The sequence below is a fragment of the Diadema setosum genome, chromosome 9, assembly GCF_964275005.1.
Source record: "Diadema setosum chromosome 9, eeDiaSeto1, whole genome shotgun sequence".
NCBI classification, from domain to species: domain Eukaryota; kingdom Metazoa; phylum Echinodermata; class Echinoidea; order Diadematoida; family Diadematidae; genus Diadema; species Diadema setosum.
Genome location: NC_092693.1, coordinates 20,163,040 through 20,185,023, shown reverse-complemented (window position 1 = coordinate 20,185,023; position 21,984 = coordinate 20,163,040). Strand labels below are relative to the sequence as shown.

Below are 21,984 nucleotides of genomic sequence, written 5' to 3'. Positions count from 1 at the left end.
TGATAATAATAGTAATGATAATAATAATAATAATAATAATAATAATAATAATAATAATAATAATAATAATAATAATAATAATAATAATAATAATAATAATAATAATAATAATAATAATAATAATAAACAAAACCCAACACCCACAACAAACATTAGCAGGATCAGCTGCAGAAGCTTGCAGAGACAAGTGGAAGCGGTAGTATTACGATGGATGATGAGTCCCTTTGATGTCTCTCGTCTGGTCGGGAGGTCTTGTAGCACACACAAACGCACACACACACACACACACACACACACACGCTCTTGGAGTATGTGGCAAACTATGCCGCCAACGCATGGAATGCTGCCGACTCCTCCTTGACCCAGATCACAGTTCCGGATAGCAAATCCCGATGGCAATCGGATATCCGAGAATCAAATTATATTGATGCGTGCGCCATTATCATGCTTATAGGAACCCGAATATCATGCAGGGATGTGCTCATTCCTCCCCAGACAACACTTCGCCATTATCTGTCCCCTCCCCCTCCCTCCTTCCTCCACCACGCCCCCTTATTCCTTCGGTGATGCGATGAATTATCTATCTCCACAACGAAAGTCACCTTAATCGTAGAATGTCAAAAGGTCTCATACAAGTAAAATTTTAATTGATGCAATAATAGAGAAAAATAGTTCCCAAACCAACAATTTTCAAAACAAAATAATAAAAAAAAAATCCTGTCCCACCTGCCCTAGTCTAAGATTACCTAGGGTGCGCAGTTCCAAACAAAATAGGGCAAAGTTCCTCTATAATAACTTGTCACCACAAACTATCAAAATGTTTAATGTGATGGACATTGGTGACTTATTAAGGGAACTAGACGGATTAGTTTTCATTTAACTTATAGTTCGAAAGTACCCAAACCACTGTTTCACGTTGGATTGCAAAATGATGCGGCTTATATTTGTTTTTTCGAATAATAGGTGCTATATTTTTATCAGTTTTGCAGAGATAACCTCCCGTTCTATATACGCAATGTTTTGTTTTACTGTAAATAAAATATTTTCACTTATAGCAGCATCTGTGGTCACGTTTTCCTTGTATTTTATACATATGTATTTTCGTATACTTTGTGCATGTTTCACTGAAAGGAAATTTTGACTTATTCCAGTATAATTGCCTTCATTGTAAAGTTTGAGATGTTTAAGCGAATAAGTGACGGTTTACAGAAAATACACACAAAGCCATTTCAATTATGACTTATAGTAAACACCAGGGTATAACAACGCAACCTGAAGCAAGTATTTACAACTGTCAAATGTTTCTGCGAGTATTGTTTGACTTCTCCGTATTCGTCCATATATTATTCATTATGTCAGCGTCCCTGGCATTTGCTGAGTTTTCAAACGTCATTATTTTACTTAAAGGCAAGTTATTCGTTTTTTTTTCTGTTTTCAAAGAAAATGTCTTTGTTTCTTAACTTGATTTCTCTCATAACAGCGATGCCGTGGTAAAGTGTCTGAGACTTTGGATCTTGAAGGTCCTGTGGTCGAATTTTGTCCGGCGCCTACATCCTTTATCTCAGTGTTGTATTGTCCCCTGAAACCTTAGATGATGGGTACAAGACAATGTTGGCAAGGCCATGTTTTTGGGGTTTTTTTAAGATCAGTACGATCGTTGGTTAATGACAACACTCAAAGAATGAACCTGCAATTGATATGTTCCCTGTTTATCTTTTCTCTTTTCCTTTATGTCCGTTCCCGATGTTCCCGAAGAACAAGACGAAGAAGCAGAAGAGGAATCGCAACATGTACGCCCCTCTGAGCAACAAACAGGAGGAGAGAATGCTCGCCATGCACAATGCCTTCAGGCGCATGGTTCCCGGCCCCGCCTCCAACATGGAAGAAATGGTAAATCTTGCAAATAGTTCACCGTATTTTAATCCTTCAAAACAATGGCGATAACAACAAACTCGTAAACATTTACTATCACTGTTGTTGTTGTTTTTCTCTTATTCTTCATGCATTACAATCTACCTACCTCAAAGATGAGGTGACGTGATTCCATGTCTCCCACTGACCTAAACGCAACTCTTCACTATTTTTTTTTCGACGTTTAATTTGAACTCAATAAAAATTTGGGCCCATCAGCTCATTCGTCAAATCTGTGCTTGTTTCAGTAATGTGGCAAAGCCGACTTTCATCGAAAGGCTGTAGTTAAAATTTGATCAAAAGCATGCTCTTTTCTGATGATATTGAACATTAACTAATGGGAAAGTTATGAGTTGATGACATCATTACCTTAGCTAAATTGCATGTATTTGCACAAATCAATATAACACTTCGGTTTAGCAATGTAGAATTTGAAAAAAAAAATCCACGCTAGTATCTTTCCCATATTATAGATTATGTCCGATTTTGATGAAACGTTTACCATTCTGCTCATCCATTTTTTTTTTGAAACCAAAATCTACTTGAACATGAAGTGGAATTGCACTTTCACCATGGTCTCCCGATCCTAACTCGGGCGGGATTGTAATATTTAAGAGCTCAAAACAGTTCGATCAAGATCAAAAGAGCTTCTGTCTTGGCAGTCACAATCCTCCCGCATCTGAAAAGTCTGCAGCCCATTCCGAGGATTTCTTGCGCATAATGTTTGCCTATAACATTCCATCTATGACATGGCATTATATCAATTTTCATTCCGGTGTATTAAGACAGCAGTCAGATTAGAGAAGCATAAACATATTCGGATGGAGTGAATATTTTTCACGCAAGTCTCGTTCGTAGATGATGTCTTTCTCACTTTGCTATCGTGTGGTGTAGGTTTATCAGCAAACAGCCAAAGCACTGTGCGTGAGGAATTAAAAACCTTCCATCTGTTTGTAAACACATTGAGAGATTTTCTATGGTTGTAAGTCCATTGTATGAACTCTGTGGGATACATTATGGAGCGTCCTTTCCGTTATAAAGAGAGAATTGAGAGAAGTCAAATGCCTTGATTACTACCTTGGACGAAGAAGACGAAGATGACTACAGCAGCTTGCAGACGAGGTCAAACAATGAAAGAGGCGGAGTGTATGGGCGCGAAAAGGATGAAGGGCATGGATTATTTTCTAATGAGGGTATTCTTGATGGTTTTTTGTTTGTTTGGAATGATCAGTCGAGGAAGTAAGAGTTCACTCTGTGAGAGGGCTCAAGCATGTCATGGACATTGCCATCATGACGACCATCAACTATTCTTCTGCACACTTCCATTAATGAACGATTAGGGCCAAGAAAGCCTTGGAGACTTGTCGGCCATAGAAGGATGTGTGTGTTTGTGTGATAGTGTACGTGAGTTTCTCTGTTGGCCTATCATAGCAGGGAGGTGAGAAGTCACCTTCCTGGTCATAGCAACGATTGATGCGTAGCCTGCATATTGCTCTTCACTTCCTTTGTTGCTTCCGAATGAATTCATGTGATTTCATTCCTACCCATCTTTGCAACGAGGAATCTGTGTATTCTTCATAGACATTCTAATAGCTGATGTCTCTTTTGTCGCCGTAAAAGAGTATTTTAAAATCCTCCTGCAAATAGAAGCTTAGAGAGTATCGATTTTCTTTTTTTTTTCGCGCGCGTGTTTGCTAAAAGTAAAGTCGTGGAACCATGATCATTCATTTTCTATTTTAGTCAAATCCATTAATCCTATATTTTCCTCTTAATGTAGAGCAAAACTTCCCTAATAGTAACCCCCTGTAGATAGGATGTGACAGGCAAGCTGGAGAAATTGCTGCGACCATGAAATCATCTTGTCCCGCTGTCAATGAAATGATAATCCCTATCACTTTGAACCTGGCTTTGTGGCTGGCAAGTATGACCACATTCACGCAGCCCAGATTCAAGAGGCGGATAAACTTGCTTATGTTTCGCATACATTGCGGTGAAAGCATCGCCATTGGCGGCCGCTACTGCGGCGACTTGTGGAACAGGTGTCTCCGCCAAGCTGTAACCATGGAGCTACTTATAGCTCCATGCTATTACCATAGTCATTGTCCGTGAGCATCTACCTCAACCTTCGATCACCGCCGAGACATCAGGGATTTGTCTGTTGGGATAGAATGTATACCAAAAGAAACCATGTGAAGTCCGTGGACGCACTTTACGGTACGACTTTCACAGTCCAACAAAAGATGAATAACAGCCTTATGTAGGTAGGAACGAACAGATGTTGTATCCGAAGGGTTCGAAATTCTATTGAGAAACAATTTAACCGTCGTCTCGAGACGTAATAACCTCCCAGAAATAGCATTTCAAACATGTTCAAACCCTCAGGTAAGAATACTTTATAAATTCCCAACAGAAGTCATGTCCTACGTCATTTAGGTCAGGGTACAATGAGAACGAACATCTCTAACTTTTCGTGCATACCATTGTCCCATAATCAGCACTTAATACCAGACCCACCGCTCAGCCTTTTTGCTCTATTATCAAACCTAAACTCGGAATTGCCGAGTCTGATACGAAGTCTTGAACTGATGACAGTCATTTGTCATGAGCATCTTTGTGATAGCACCCATCATCATTTCAAGTACATCGTGACGCCATACTAAGCTCCGGAGTTGCACGGTTGACCTACTTCCGATGTCTGTGAGGGTGCAGAGGGGTTCATGCACTGCTCTGCTTTCCAACTGCTCTGTGTGGCACCACTATACTACTTCTCTGGTCACACAGGAGATCGTTGCGGTCTCATTTTCCAAGTCCCCCTCTCTATTTTAGTGTCATCTTAGACCGCTCTCATTATGTGACTACATCAGCGGTATCTTCACTCAGAGCGTTGATGCATCCGTTTCGATCCGAAGTTGTTGTCGCGCGGAATTAGAATAGACACCAATTTGAGTTGTATTTTAGACCTGTCTCTCGAATGTATATTCAAAACAAAGAGCTGCGATTGTATTTTCAGACATCCTAAATTTGAAAGAAATTAGGACAACGAAAATTTCTGAGAGCTCTTTGTAGTACAAAATTGAATGGAAGTTTGTCTTACGTATTCGGAAAGACAGACATAATCATGCGGTTTCGATCAGACCCAGACGCAAGCCATCGATGTAGAAGTACTGTGTATACAGCTGCAGAACAAGAGATTCACTGTTGCCTTGATATCATTGGCAGTGGTTTGGTAATCTGTTGGGTGTTATCCCCTGGAGACAGCGATTTCCATCTCACCTTCGTCACGCTCATCTCAATCCGGGGCGGAGGTTGGCGTGTGATGCCATCATGTAGTCTTGACTTCCAGAGAGAGATAAGCAGACTCTTGAGAGCCATCTTCCAAATCATCGCAAGTTTTCCGCGGTAGCCTCTGTGAACAGAAGAGACAGAATAGGGAGTTAAGTATACCGGTCCAAAGCGTCCTTATCAAACCATGCATTCTATACAATGCAGTGTGCGAACAGTAAGTAAGAGGTGGATGAATCTCTGATTGTGAGTCGCCAATTGGGATTTGAGTAAGCTTGAGACGCGTATGCACTGCTACTGTCCATGGACGAATGATCCTGTGACACTGTTTTGCTCATTCGATGGAAGGGTCGTTTGGGAGGACGGTTATTTTTTTTTTTTCATTGCCTGTCTTGATATGGCCCAGAACGAAGCCATTGGTAAACATGTAGGCTATTCTTGTAATATCCTGCAAGATATTGTATCAAATTTGAACTTTGAACTTGCTGGAGAGCTATACAAGGAACTCAACATAAAATGATAATATTATGTGCGATACAAGAAGAAAAATAAAAAGAAGAGGAGAATCAAAAATCCTGGGCTGTAGTTTTCCTTTGATTGTGTATCAAGTGCAGCATTTACGTGCTTGCTTTCTCTCTTTCTGTCGTCATTGCTCTTTCCATATTTTTTTTTCATATTTTCTGTGTTGTGTGTGAGTGTGTGTGTGTGTGTATGTGTGTATGTGCGTGTTCTATCCGTCGTGGTTGGCTCTTGTAGTGGCACAGTTTCACCGAAACGAGCCCAATAACGAGCCAGGTGTTGATGGATAACTCTCTGTACGAGATCCAGAGCGGGCACGCGATGAGTCAGGGTATAGGGTCTATTTTTAGGTGCAGGGGAACGGAGTGCCAGCCCGGTGTGTTTTGAGACAGAAGGTCGTCCCGGTGAAGATTCCTTCTACCTGGGAAGGTTACCTAGAGGGGACGTAAGGGCAGCCAGGGTCTTGGCAACACTGTCTTCTTTCTCATCTTCCTCCTCTGTCTCCATCAGATTAAACGCAGGTGAATGGTCTGCTGGTTTCAACATGGACCTGCACAAGTCCATGTTTACAGGTAGAACATTTGCAATGTTTCGGCCGCGACAGTACAGACGAATCATAGTGATAAACCTAGCATCGGCCATGGCATATGAAAGTCTGTATCCATTGCCAATGAGTTCACTTTATACAGTTTTAGTCCCGGTAGTTGCACGGTATCGTCAGTCGTTACTATTATTGTGGTGGAGCGTGTGCTGTCACCACGAGATTCACATCTCTCGATTGTTGTGCGATTAAGTCTTCAGGCAGACTCGGTGCCTCAATCCTTCGCATATTCAAATAACATCTGAATGCAAGAATGGTATGACAATAATCTCAGAGAAAGTCTAGCTGTATCTTTACATCCGCATTTAGCCGTAAAAACAGGATGTGTCTCTTCAATGCAGGGTCGTTTCTGTAACTGAAGAGAGCATCTCACCAGACAAAACTGCTGTTATGATAAAGAATCCCCCACAAGGATCTCTTTAGGCAAGGCTGCACACTAAAACTTGTCGGATGGTCCAGGACTAGTAAAAATCACTGTCGGACCAGCAACTATTTCAAGAATGAACCTGTAAGAAATGGAAAAACTAGGTATCAACTGGTCTGACAAACAGGTCCGACCAGTAGGAAAAAAAAAATTGTTATTGTGCAGCTCTGCCTTAGGATTGTAATCCTGTGGTCACGAGATCACAAAATCATGAAACAAATTACGAAAAAAAAAAAGACTATTGAGAATTTCGTAAAATTAGTCTCTCTCGATTGCGCCGTGTCTTTCGGATCGGCAAAATGAAGTGGCACTATACTGGCAGGGTTGATGAGACCGAGGATTTGGAATGGCTTACAGCTATTTCTAATCATTGTTACTGATAAACGCCTCTTAACTACTGTTTTCTTTCTCTCTCATTGATTATAAAAAACGTAACAAACATTCATTTAACCTGCGATTCTGTACAACAGTATTATTTGTGTTTGTCGGAAACAAGATACTGGCATTCATAGCCCAGTTTGTCAAGTTGTTGATAGGGCATTCTTGTGTTCCTAGCATAGTATACAGAAAATGCACCGATTCCCCATCTTCTTTATTTACTCTGTGCAAAATTCACTATACTGGCCCTTAGGTCCGAATTCACGAGGGTATAGTTCACTGTCTTGTTGAAATTTAGTCCATCATAGACTAAAACAATCGCAAAGTAAACGTGCCGTGCACATTGCGCGAATCAGCGCGCTTTCATTATCTGATGGCTGTTGGAGTAATACAGACAGAACATCATGCGCAATTACCGAATTTGCCTAAATCGTAGCGCTAAAATTTAAACTTGCTTTGAGAATTCTTGCGTCATTGTTTATTTTGAACCCGAAAGAATTCATTTCGCTAACGACTCTTTTTTTTATTTTGTAGAGACAGAGCCATTGTCAAGAAGCATAATATAGTATACCTCACCAGATGTTAGTATTAGCATGGATGCAATGCACGTGTGATGTTTTCACTGAAAAAGTGCAATGAAACGTCCGTCATCACCCTTTAGCTGTGTTCGTGTCGCTATATATAGGTTATCATGAATACTCTCCCCATACGAAGTAGGCCTACACCGTGTGATTAGATTGCGTTTATCCGTGAGTGACCTCATGCATGGTCCCATCATTAGCTGAATATTTCATTGAAACTGATGCAATGCACGTATGAAATGAAGGCTTTAAAAAAGTGCATTGAAGTCCTTACGGATAAGAGTTATAGGTTGCCGTGAAAGTTTCCCCTATGCCATATCATCGCCAATTTACACGGCGCGTGATTAGGTTACGTTTATCTGCAAATGACCTTGTTCATTATCCCATTGTTGTAGTGTATAACAACATTGTCTCGTCCTGCGAAAAACAGCCGCCCACTTTTTGTGTACCGAGATTACCCTGTGATCCGCATATATCCATGATAACACAACATGTTTAAGCTACAACACCCTATTCGAATAGAGAACTCTTGTTTTTCTTCCACATTCGTTTATAAAGAGAATACAATGTCACCGCAATTTAAAGTGCAAGTAATGTTTTCTTTCCTAGCTCTAATGATACATGTGTGTTTTTCGTTACTCGTTTAATAGCAGTATTTTTGTAGTCACCGGTAGTTACTGGTCCGAATAATAACAACGGTCAATGGCATAAAAGATGTTATTTTCTGAAGTACCATCATAATGATTAAGATAGCTTTGGTTGCGCGAGTATAAGAAAAGCAAACAAACTTTTAGAAGGACACCGTTCATTTTTATGACAGCATGTTTTGGTTATTCATATTCCAGTGATTATTCCCACACAAATTCATAATCTTCTCCATAATAACACGTTTCAGGGAATTTTTATGTTATCCTTATACCATGTCACTACTATATACTATTGCTATTGCTGTTATTGTTATCATTATCATCAGTACTGTAGTGCCATTACTATTTCCATTATCTATGCAAAACCCTTACCACTTGATTGTCGTTATTGTTGGTCATGTGATTGGCAAAAAAATTGACGTCATAGTGATGAACCAGCGTGGAAATAACGTGACAGTTGCAATTTTGGAAATGAGAAACAGAAAGAATGTTCTGATGGTTGCACATTATAGGTTAGATGATCAGAACCGTTTTCAAATGTGTTTGTGTATATATATATATATATATATATATATATATGTGTGTATATATATATATATATATATATATATTATGTATATATATATATATATGTATATATATATATATATATATATATATATATATATATATATATATATATATATATATATATATAAATATATATTCATATATGATAAAGGGTAGAGGGAAGACCTCGATGTGTATACTTTAAACGAACTCTAACCTGACATCATTTTACTGATTACTTTTTGTTGAACTCTATATAGTTCATTGCGTATCTTGAAACACAAGTAACTTATTTGACAATTTCGCGAAGACACAAACTTTGTACATCTTCCAATTGCTTTTATCGTACAGATATCCAATCACGAATTCCTTTTGTTATTTTCATTTCCAAACAATATACATGAATATTACAAAGGTCAAAATAATGGTAAATGTCATATACAATAGAAACACATATAGAAAGATAGAAATGATAATGACTACATTTTAGTTTGATTTTGTCATTACCAACTTTTACACCATGCATTAGTATGATCATGGAGAACAATAATGTACACGTATAAGGCTTTCTAGCTCTGTTTGCTGTTGTTTTTTCATTCCATACATGTTTTGTTTTGTGTTTTTCATGTTTACATGAAGGTTTGGGACGACGAGCTGAGGTTGATGGCCAAGAAGTACGCCAAGAAGTGTATCTGGGAACACGGCCAGGCCATGGAGTCGACCACCTTTAAGCACGTGGGCCAAAACATGGCCTTCGGGGCCCATTCCCGGGCCGTCATGACGCCGTTCTACCTCACTACCCTCTGGTACCAGGAGAACGAGAACTACAACATCACGACCAACAAGTGCAAGCCAAACACGATGTGTGGGCACTACACGCAGGTAAGAAACAGTTAGGTGAGATGAACCCATTGGCATTATCGTTACCATGGTTACGGTCCACTCGCGGGACTTTTCTTTTCTTTTCCCGTCGATTAAGTCTGTTTCACCTCCGGAATTCTCATTCTTTCTAATCACTGACATTACTCTTGTTTTTAACTTAGAGCTTTGCTTCTATCTTTATGTTTACTTGTAAGTTGTGTATCATTACTAAGTTCAAGTGTTTGCTGTTATTGTTGAAGTTTTTGTTGAAACGGTCCAAACATTTGGATGTTGATATGGTTGTTTACAGAACAAGATATATCCTATGCCACACAAATCATTCCTAAGCAATTTCAGTGTTTCTGGAGAGAAGTATAATTGATATCTTATTTCAAGCATGAATTTAAAATGTCTTTATAATTTCTAAGTAGTGTACGTCTGTGTAACCTTCTTGATTTCCGTCCTTTCTAATAATTTATATTACCTTTTTTTTTCTTTTCTATCTAGCGAATTGTCTCTCTCTATCTGTTCATATGTGTATGAATATAAAATTTAAATCTTTTCAATTATTGCTGAAGTTTTTATTGAAGATGTCCCAACATTTTAATGTTTAGAACAAAAATAGCTCAACCTATGGAAGACATTCCTCTGCATTTTCAGCATTTCTGGAGAGAAATAAAAAAAAAGATATATCTTATTCCGAGCATCGTCTTAAAAGTGTAGATATTGCGTGAAATAAGCCTCTGAAAAGGAATTGTTGTAAACTTATACTTGTAGTGATACCATAGATGAAAAATAGATCTGATTTGTCTGCAGAGGGGAAGATTTGCCTGCGTAATGTATTCTCACGGAATCGTGTGTATTTTACTTGGTGGGAGTGTCATGGTATTAAAGGGGTGATATTATTTTGGTTGGATGGAGGATTCAGATTCTAACGTTTTGTGAAATAATTAGAGACCATTGTGTGAAATATGAAAGAGCTTGCAATTCTAACAGGAATTCAACGTTTATTTGATGAAAATCGGTTTTGAAATTGCTGAGATATCCAAAAGCAAAGTAAAATAAAGTGGTCCTAATAAAAGATGAGTCCTACCTTTTATTAGGACGCCCTTGTTTTTTTTTTTTTTTCAAAACTAATGTTCATCAAATAAACCTTGAATTCCTCTTAGATAGTGTACGCTCTTTCATAATATTTCATATAGGAGGTTTCTCATTATCTCATACAATAAAAGTTGAAAACGCGAATTCCCATCTCAGCCAAGAACTGTGTTGAATCACTTGAAATTAACGACAACCAACAGCAATATTACAGCTACTTGACAAGTCAAGTCATTGACGAGTTGCCGGGTTACTGAGCGCAACACGACTCGACTGCATCAACAGCGTGCCATATAGATAATTCATAGATCTTATACATTTTGTAGCACGTAGAAATCGAAACTCTGCTATTGAAGTCAAATATAGAGAAAAGTCGCTATGTAACACATAGGTATAAGTAGAAATTGATTCACTGTTATTAAAGTGAAATAGAGAAAAGTCGCGATGAAATACACGGGAAGAGAGAGGGAGAGAAGTGGGCGGGAAGGAGATATTTGTGTTTGCCCAAGTTGAAGTCCCACAGGTCCCCTGGATTTTATTTGCGGAAACGAGGTGTGATTGAGATTTGTGTCTGACTGAGTGTGGGGGAGAGAGCATATAGACTTCAGGGAATATAGTTTTAGTGGAGGGGAATGAATTTGACATGGCTAATTTCGGTTCCACCCCGTTAGTTACGGATCGAGTGATGTGGGTGCGTAGAAACAGAGTTGCCTTGTTTTGCATTGTGTTTGGTTTTTGAAGGGTTTTGTTTTTCAAGAGCTCTTCAATAGAAATCTTCAACTTTTTTGTACGGCTACGTTTATCAATTGGTTATGACAACACCTGTGATAGGCAAAGTGTTCTGTAACCGGCACGCTCGTGATACCTGATTATTATGATGATTAAAATAATGCAAAGGGGTTTGTAACTATACATTAAAAATGTAAAAAAAAACCAGATGTCAATGAAAAGTAAGTTTTGATTTTCCAAGGGCAATATAGATATGGACAAACGTATAAAGATGTCTATTTGACTAATATAATATAATATAATATAACATGCACAAGAGCGGCAAATGGGGGGGGGGGTGTGGGGAGGGGCTGGGTGTTGCACCTCCCTCGCCTATCTATTTGTGTCTGAAAAAAAAGACGAAAAAAATCGGGCAAAGACATAACAACACCCCATGATTTTCGACGGTCCATGCTTACATATCCCTCCTGTCTAATTTGGTGGCGAATCTAGACAGTTGCACCCATATATACTGTATAATGGAAAATTGATGCTATTTGAAAAGAGGGAAAGTACAAGAAGAACAAGAAAGCCTTAAAGTATTTTGTTCGTAGATTTCAGTTATCGTATACAAAAGAGCGACAGATGAAAAAATATCAAAAACAATACTTTATGAGGGCGTCGAGCGTGTGACTGTGATTGCGACTCTATTTCTTTTGGCCTGCCTGAAATGTCTGCCATGGTTCCGTAAATATATTATAATCAATATTAGTTAGCAAGCATAAATTGCGATTTAGGCGTTTTTATTTACCTATAATCTTTATTGATATGACTGTAAATATTTCTGTTAGGTGGGAATGAGGATTCATATATTTGTTTAATTGTTTGCTTGGTGTTTAAGATTTCAGCATTTCTCATCATTTCGATTCAAAATAACATCATGAATAGTATTTTTCTTATATTTCAATACAAAATAACATCATCAATAACATATATGTATATGTATATGTATATGTTCTGTACTGCTGAGAAATTAGACTTTCCTTCCACTGCAATTTCATTTTTCTCTCTTCCCCGCATCACAGATGGTTTGGTCCGACACGAATCGCGTCGGATGCGCGACGCAAATGTGCAGGGAGCTCGTACTCCCACACAGCACAATGACAATTGAAAACGCACTCCTCCTCATCTGCAACTACGGACCCGGGTAAGAAAAATTGAAAAGAATGTCATTAAAAAAAAAAAAACAACAACAACAACAGACAGACGTGAACTTTAAAGGAATGATATACTATTGGTGGAGATGAGGATTGGGCTTTTAACTTCTTGCAAGATACCAAGAAACCACTTATGAAATAAAATAGTACGGAGCAAGCCATCGTAAAAGGAATTCAAAGTTTATTATGATAAAATCGGTTTTGGAATGGCTGAGACATCCCAAAAAACAAAGCGATTCTAATGAAAGGTGGGTCCCACTTTTTATTAGAATCGCTCTGTTTTGGATATCTCAGCCATTTCAAAATTTTCATCAAATAAACGTGTAATTCCCCTTGGAATTACATCCTTTTTCACATATCATGAGAGATTTCTCATTATCATACAAAAAAAAGGAAAGAAAATGCTAGAAACCTGAAGTTAGGTCTCAACCAAAAATATACCATCCCTTTAATGAAAGTACCAACACTGTATGTTTCACATTTCCAATTCAATATTAATTCATCGCTGTATGGTATACCCCTTGGTATGACCAACACTCCGTTTGCCCAGATGTCTTTTTTTTTTTTTTTTTTTTTTTTTTTTGAGGGGGGGGGGGGGAGGGGGTCTTGAACGTAAATACCTCTTTGCATCCCTAAACGACCGATTATTAGAACATGAATTAGTCACTGAGATTTAATAGGTCTAATGATTTTACAATTTGAATAACAGATTATTTTACAATGCGTTATATATGCGTTTTCTTTCGAGAAACAGGTTGTAGAGACCTGCTTTCTACTTTGAAATGATTTAAATGATTACAATGTTTCTAAAAAATACCTGTATTTTCCCCTGTGTGCTCGGATGGCGCTATTACCTGCGCACGTGCCTTTAATGACTTCCTAGCAACAAAAACAAAAAAACAAAAAAAAAATGACATTTCACGAGAGACGTGTCAAAGAATAACTCATTTTGAGGGCAAAGCCCGCCCGCCCCTTCACAAAACAAATTCTCCTGGCGCAATAACTTCTTCTTTCAAAAAGAAGAAGTAGAAGCAAGAACCATTCATATTGTTCGTCAAGCTCTTTGGTTGTTTGTCTGTTTGTTTGTTTGTTAGTATTTCATGATTTGGAACATTATTCTAAACAAATTTTTCGTCGAATGCAATGTCAACAGAATTAAATGGAGCCCTCGTAATAATATTGTTGTATAGAATTGTCTGTTTATGTTTTCGTAAGAATTTGCGGTCACAGCAAAAACAAAGCAAAACAAAATATCAACAATCTTTGAGCTGGTAAATAGAAGCCATTATCCCTTACTGGATTTGTTTTATCTCATGTTCCCAATGTAGCATTTTCCAGCTTTAAAAAAAATGAGTTTCATATAAATTGCTCCAATGCTGCAATGAACAGCATTGCAACAATATTGTTGCAATGAATTATGTGCACTCAAAGCCAGACATAAAACCTACCGACAAACATAACCCTAACCCCGAGAATCCAGTGAGTATACTGCCATTATTAACAATATACATCTCAGACTCAGAAGTGTATTGAGCAGAAAATAAAATTTTTATGCTGTCGTGTTACCAAGTGCACTCTGTCATCAGAAGATGCTAGTTTGAAGTTAAAGTGAGAGAGAATGATAATAAACTCGCCTCGTACACCCCTTCCAAGAATCGCAAATGCGGTGGAAAATCAAATGTCAGATCGCAGCATGCTTGTGATCAAGTGCTCGAACATGACACATATCCATGTGTTTATTTGTTTACAACACCGCGCCTTGATAATCGTGCACAAGTATTCCTTTCCCCCTCTTGTTTTCACAGCGGGAACTTTGTCGGTCGCAAGCCCTACGATATCGGGAAACCGTGCACGCGATGCGCTTCGGGATCGGGAAAATGCAACGATGGACTTTGCAGTAAGTATCTATTTGCTTGAACAATATTGTATTGACCCGCAGTTTGATAATGTATGACAAACACTCTTCCATGAAAACTATACACACTGTTAAAAGAAACAGCAGCTAAAATTCATGAAAATTTCATCACACTGTGACAAAATATTCAGGTTATCTTATACGAGCAAATTGATAATGGGAGCATTATGGTCACAGTGGCCAGTGGGTAAGACCAAGGATTTGTGAACAGAAGGTCTCGGGTTCGAATCCTGCTCACTGCGTTCATCCTTGGACAAGATGTTTTGCCCATTACTAGGTGTAAAAATGTGTATACCTGGAATGATGCCGGGTTAAAAGAAACAGCACTGCACACTGGAAGATTATATTATTCTTGAAAGTCATCTTATACGTCTTTCTGTGTTCACCTCAAAATAGTCACTTAAATTGCATGACAATGAATCTGCTATCCTTTAGTAACAACACATTGATATAGGCCTACATGCGTGCCATTGTCCATAATTTCAAATTTTCTCGAAAAGCAGGTTAAATTGTTCGAAACTTTGCGAAAGATTTAGCAGCAATAATTACATGGTGTATGTGTTTACACAAAATTCCAAGGGGAAAAAAGTTGATCCATTCATAAAAATGCACGGCACACACACACACACACACACACACACACACACATACACCCGCACACACATTGACGATCAACATAATTATCAACATAATTATCATATTATAGAATGCACTCACTTACGTTTGAGCGTGTGTGTGAGCGTGATGTTGTTCGAATTTTTGGTATTAGTTTGCAGTGTACGACTAAATAGAACTCCAACATTACTGACGTTAACCAGGGCCCACTCAGGATGTATGAATGTATATTATGCGTTACGGGTAATGTTCGTTATTCTGAAGGTTTGTTGATCCGAAAATCAATAGGGTTCGTAAAACCGAAAATGAAAGAGGGTTCGTCAGTCCGAACATTTGTGGCGTTATTCCCAAGGTTCGTTAATTCGATAATAGATAAGGTTCGTTGAATCCAAATAATGTGAAAAAGATGCGTACTATAATGGAACTTCGGAATAAGGAACTGTAACCGAGACCCCAATATAACGTGTCAATAATATAATGTCGACACTTTTATGAAATATTCCAAGAACTATAATGTATGACCTTTCCGTTCAAAGGCCTTATCAGCTGTTACGGAGACACCTTTAAGTCTAATTGATCTGAGGCTGTATAATGTGCTGTCCTGTCGTTCCCATCGCAGTTGTGTTTTCCTATCACAACTTTTAGTAGCTCGTTGTCGTGTCATGCACAACATTTTCATCGCCGAATTTTGATAGCATCCATCACGATGAATACCTGCTGGCGCATAAAGCTTCCTGCTCTAAGCAAAAGTAGAAGAAGAAAAAAGTTGGTTCTCCATCTCAAAGATTATTGTATCAGACATTTTCGTTTTGATTTTGCGCGAGGGCGAGACACTGTCTGACTTTACATACTTGTCACAAAATATCTTTGGAGCCAAAGTGTCGAGCATTAACATGGTTAAGGTCAACCGGCTCCCATATATTTTTTTTTTTCTGCCCCATGTCCTCATCATCGTATAGAGGAGTTTATCACGAGGAGGCAGAAGAGAAGAATAGATAGATCTTGGGATGCTCCCAACACGTGACCCCTGTCATATCATGTGACCAAGGTTGCCATTATTTTCCCTGCGGGGTAGCAGGCACCTCAACTTTTGTGCCCTCCAGAAGAGGGAGGGAGAGAGAGAGAGAGGGAGAATGTAAGAGATGGTAACAGACATAGGTAGATTATAGATAGACAGAAAGAAACGTATGTAGGTAGATAGATATGTAGATAAGTTGATAAATAGATAAATCGATAGATAGATAGATAGATAGATAGATAGATAGGTAGATATATGAATAGATAAATAGATAGGTAGATAGATAGATAGATAAGTAGGTAGATAAATTGATAGATAGATAGATAGATAGATAGATAGATAGATAGATAGATAGATAGATAGATAGATGAATAGGTAAACAAAATGAATATATAGATAAAAAGAAAGATAGATTGATAGATAAATATGAGAGATGAGAGTACGAATGTGTATGTTGTAGAATGAGAGACAGAAATGGAGAAATGTATATCAATATTTACAGCCATCAGAGCGTTATGAAGCATTAGGTGCACGCCTATCCCTTGAAGTGCTCAAGACTGACCTTACGTCTGGGAGCAAAAGTTAAAAACTATTTGAACCTGTCTTTTGGAGACACCACTGCAATGCAAATTTGTATAGGACTATATATTTCAATTGACTGTAAGTAACTAATTTGATGGCAATGAGGACTTACAGGGTGCTACAAGTAGGTCGTAACAACAAAATGCTAATGTCTGGCGGCGTAACGGAATCCGTAACACTGCCGTGAAAGGTATGATATAGTTCGCGTTTAGTTTCTTAAATTTTACAGCAATAAGCTTAATAAGGGCATGAATTTCACGTAGAGAAATGGTATAGAATAATCGTTACTTACTGCTCATACCACGCTAGCGACTTCACACAGAGCGGGTTTTTTTTTTCTCCCCAATGATGAAAAAGCATTATTTGATATTTGAAATTCGTCGCCTGACAAAATGCTCTCGTTCTGTCATCCTTGTGTCATACTAGCAGTCTGTGTTTTGTCGTTTTAAAACATGCTGAAGATCATCGTCTCAGTAATGAGCCCGGGATTTGAAACAGTTGTAAATCAACATAAGAGTGGGCATTTTTATATGTCACTTTTAAAGCGACCCCGTCGCCATATTTTACTGTGACAAAAAGCCATCTGTATACACGCGTCACCCACTCTCTGGGATCTACCCAAGTCGTCAACGGAAGGAATCCAGGACAGTAATTGGGGTGCTCTTATGGTTTTTCTTGTATGTGAAGTCAAACAAAACATTTGTTTCTTTCTTCCGATGGAAATGAGCAATCACGTGCTTTTTTATTTTTCGTCTTAGAGAGTTTTCTTCTTTTTTTTTTACCTATCTCGAAAAGAAGCGATTGTTTATGACGTGTTTCGGCAAACGTAAACTTGGATGACCTTTAGCCAAGCGGGGTGCTTCTCCCGTGGAAACTCGTCGGAGGAAGCAGAGAGTTTGGTCGGTGATGTCTCATCTCATCTAATCCTAATGAGCGAGAGAGTCTCCTCTTCTCAAATTCTCCTTTTCCACTTTTTACCGTCTTCGTTTGGAAGCAGCTGTCAGTGGCAACATCGAGTGACAGGGCGTTAAAGGGATGGTATAGTTTCGGTTGAGATGAGGATTCAACTTTTAACCCTTGCGTGATATAGAAACCGCTCTATGAAATGTTAAAGAGCTTACAATTTTAAGGAGAATTCAAAGTTTATTCGATGAAAATCGGTTTTGAAATGGCTGAGATATCCCCCCGAAAAAAGTAAAAGAAAGCTTTGTTATGAATATCTCAGCAAGTTCAAAACCAATTTTCATCAAATAAACATCTAACTCCTCTTAGAATTACATGCTCTTTCATATTTCACAAGAGGTTTCTCATTATCTCATAAAAAAGTTGCAAACCTGAAGCCCCGATCTCTTCCAAAACTATTCCATCCCTTTAAAGAACTTCTTCCACGTTTCTCCATTAAATTCAATTTGAATTTATTTTCGTTTTCAGACAAAACCATACATATCACTCTCTTATGTAACATGAATAAGGTAATCGAGACAAAGTGAAATGAACAGTATACAACAAAAATTAAACCTTTGATAATAATTGTACATTGTAATGAATACTGTTAAGTTACCAAAGTGAGGAAAACAATATGCAATGGGCGAAAACGGACTTACCCACAGAATATCTCAATAAAGAAAAAGAGCCATGAAATAATGAGCGAAGAAATAAAATAGCAGTCATTAGCATAGGATATTGATGTGACTCTCAGGGTACCAAGCACATTATTCATGGTTGAGTCATTGGTGAATGTATCAATCTATAGTCATGAAATCAAACATGTCATAATCAAGATTGTTATAATCCCTCCTCCAGAACACCTCGAAACGGAATATTTCTCCCCCCAAAAGTGCGTATAATTATGCAAATGACTCACCACGTTAAGTATCCTTCTGTTCAGCCCGATTGTATTCCTGCTTTGACGAGGAAATCTTCATTGATTATACCCTTTCCATAGCTTTGAATTGAAGACAATTTTTTTTTCGACGACTTCTAAAACGTCTAGCTGAGGAGCAAAATTTGTACAAGAGAGTGTAAATGTTGCCGACATTTCTAACAGTTACTACGTAGGTGTATCTTTAGCGAGGGTAATAGACACACTGTCTTTTGTGAACAAAAAACAAACAAATAAACAAGCTAACTAACGAACACCTTTTTACTCTTCATCTTTATTCTCGACGTCTTCTGACATACAAGAAACATCAGCACATTACTAAGCATTCGGCATTAAGACACTGATCAAAACTCATCTTCACTCCAACTCCTCGCTACTACCTATAGTCACCACTTAATCTGTATCGATTGGCACCCACAGAACGAGGATTAACCCTAAAGAAAGACCTACTTTTTTTTTAAACAAATGGGGAAAAAGGTATAAATTACGGCTCAGAAAGAGAGGGAGAAATTAGGGCACGTGAAGGCTGACGATGAACCAAGTTTAAGTGGAGGATATTTCTCAACGCTTTCGGTGGTTTCCCAAGAGGGTTTGGGTACATTTTCTGTCATATAGCTATAGGGGGAGGCAGTTCATCTGGCGCGCGCGGATATACTCTTGGCGATGTTTCAGTTGGCGTCAACGGTGACGGTTTCTGAATTCTGGTCGTTAAGTCTTGAATATGAGTCAGTGGTATTAATTAATCCGTCTCCATTTGAGACAACTGAAGGAGAATTAAACCTGAGAGGGATTTTGCATGAACAAGACGAAATGTGAATCTACTGCTCATCAGAAGAAACAATAAGTGAGGGTAACGTGAATGAAGACCGCAGTATTGAAATAGAAGATGTTTTACAACGCGACGTTCCAAATCTGTAATGAGGCTCTGAGAGCGCTCTTTTTCACGGAGGTTTGGGTAGGTTATCTGGCGTCCATAGTTTGTTCGTTTGTTTGTTTGTTTGTTTGTTTGTTTGTTTATCATGAGGCGTCAAGAATGGCAAGAGTCGAAGACAGTTGCTGATCCGCCTCGATTGATTGCTGAATATATTTTTAATGGAGAGAAGACACATAAGTCATGGATCAGCGAACAATGGAAGACAACGATGGTTGATGAAGGTCTATGATGTTTGCATCGCGGATATCATATTATTTGGTTAGGCCCTACCATTTTGGTGGTACTCCAAAACTTGAATTCGGCTCTGACAGTATACTTAGTTGCTGGAGAAACAGTTAATTTCGGACAATGCTCATGTACAGTTTTTGGTTCTGAGACAGCGTGACAGGATCCACGAGGGCTTGGGATCAGTCTGACCAATCTGTTACAGCGATTTGGGCAGCCACTTATTTGGGCTTCAAAGAGTCACCGAAATTATCTCACATCCGAGCGGTAGGCCCTATAGATTGTAAGCTCACTTGAGGATCGCGCGGTTGAATTAAAGCAGCGCAGTTAAGAGCAGTTCAAGTATAGCTGTGTGCCAGGAAAGGAAAATAGCGAGGCAACCTCCTAGACGAACTGAGTGCCCTCTTCTGGGTCACTTGTGTTTCCTACAATTCCCCTATTGCATTAATCTACTAATAACTACCCCTATCCATGCACTACCCCCCCCCCCCCCTCCTTTGCGGATAGTGTTAAGTTCAAATTGAAATGCAGTCAAACGATTTTTCCCCTCAATCATACTCCCGTTGTACTCACTCTGACCCCCTTAATGGCAGGCACTACCTCGGGGCGATACACACGATAAAGCTCGGGGGTCCCCGAGCGCAGACCAATTACAGGTCAAAATGAACGCATATCGCCCAGCCGAGTGCTCGTGGGTTCGACGTGCGAACTTGACCGTCCACCCACTCCCTTCCTTTCCGCGCTATAAGAGATCACATCAATAGGCTGAGTGTGGGAATCTTCATAGAAAAAAAAAACAAATAAAGAAACAACGAAAAATGAAAGGGAAAAATGACTGAATCAAAAACAAGAGAATGCACAACCCGATACCAAGGCTTGTTCCTTGCCCATTTTCTTTTTGTTTTTCTTTTCTATTTCAGTGCTATCTGTTGATTTGTTCTGTATTACAATACGACCTTTCCGAAACGAGTTTGCGACATGTTTACAGGACTTTGCTAATGTTTTGTGAGATTATTGTAATAATGCTTTGTTAAAACTCACGTCGCCAACGCCATACATTTTTTCCCATTGAGTAGGCCAGATGAGCTCTTCGTTCGTTAATCAAGATCATTTTAGTTGTCCTTGAAATGAATACCTCTCTCTGTGTTGTAAAACCGGCGCAAAGACTTTCATTGAATGTCATCGTCTAGAATAAAAAGTCTTGATACGTTTAAGGTAGTCTGTAATGTTTCTCAGGACATGGAATCTTTGTTTTATTTTAGAAGTCTTCTACTGTTCATACGCCAACTGTCTCAGATTATTGGTACAATCAGGAGGGTGGGAAGAGACCTCCCTGGTACAATACAAGTGCCTTGCATTCGTGTGAGACATGTCTGTTGACCTTTGACCTTTTCTCTTTTGTTTTACCCTCAGGCGACTGTGACCTCAGCGAATCAACATGCGGTGAGTTCACGAGGGTGGCCGAGTTTTGTTTTTTTTTTTGTTTTTTTGGCTTTTATTTGTCCTTGTTTTTGGATGTAATTTACCGCCTGTCTCTTATAGACGTATAATCCGTGTCCCATCCATTGTATACTTTGGCGTTTATAGAAATGTGCTGTTTGCATTTAAAGAGTTATTGGTTTATAAGGGATGATATTGTAGGAAAGAAAGGTTAGGTTTTACAAATTCTGTTGAACCTGAATAAAAAGAACTTGATAACCATGAACGAAGGAACGTAGCGGAGTATCTGTATCGTGTTGGTCACGTGAAGGATGTCACTGTAAGTTCAATGTCTGTCTTAATACATTTCGAACATGCTGTGTCTTTGATTTAACAGTTCAATGTCTGTCTTAATACATTTCGAACATGCTGTGTCTTTGATTTAACAGTTCTCTCGAAAGAGGTGATTTCTTCCCTTCTTCCTGTACATAATTGTGAGTTGTAAAGGACATCCCTTCCGATATATTACAGGAAATATTATATCAGCAGATACTTTGTTTACGAAACAAATTAAGTATTTCAACAAAAATACTTAGATCACAAACGCAATCTCTGGGA

General features: G+C 38.6%; 1 protein-coding gene across 1 annotated transcript in view; it reads left to right on the top strand.

Moving 5' to 3' along the window:
• The window catches only part of LOC140232573 (uncharacterized), a 77,111-nt gene that overhangs the window by 27,252 nt on the left and 27,875 nt on the right, over nt 1-21,984 (top strand). Inside the window, exons 2-6 of the mRNA XM_072312667.1 lie at nt 1,756-1,890; nt 9,532-9,774; nt 12,645-12,766; nt 14,582-14,673; nt 21,361-21,390. Coding sequence (XP_072168768.1) covers nt 1,756-1,890; nt 9,532-9,774; nt 12,645-12,766; nt 14,582-14,673; nt 21,361-21,390 — 622 coding nt within the window. The remainder of the gene's footprint in view (nt 1-1,755; nt 1,891-9,531; nt 9,775-12,644; nt 12,767-14,581; nt 14,674-21,360; nt 21,391-21,984) is intronic.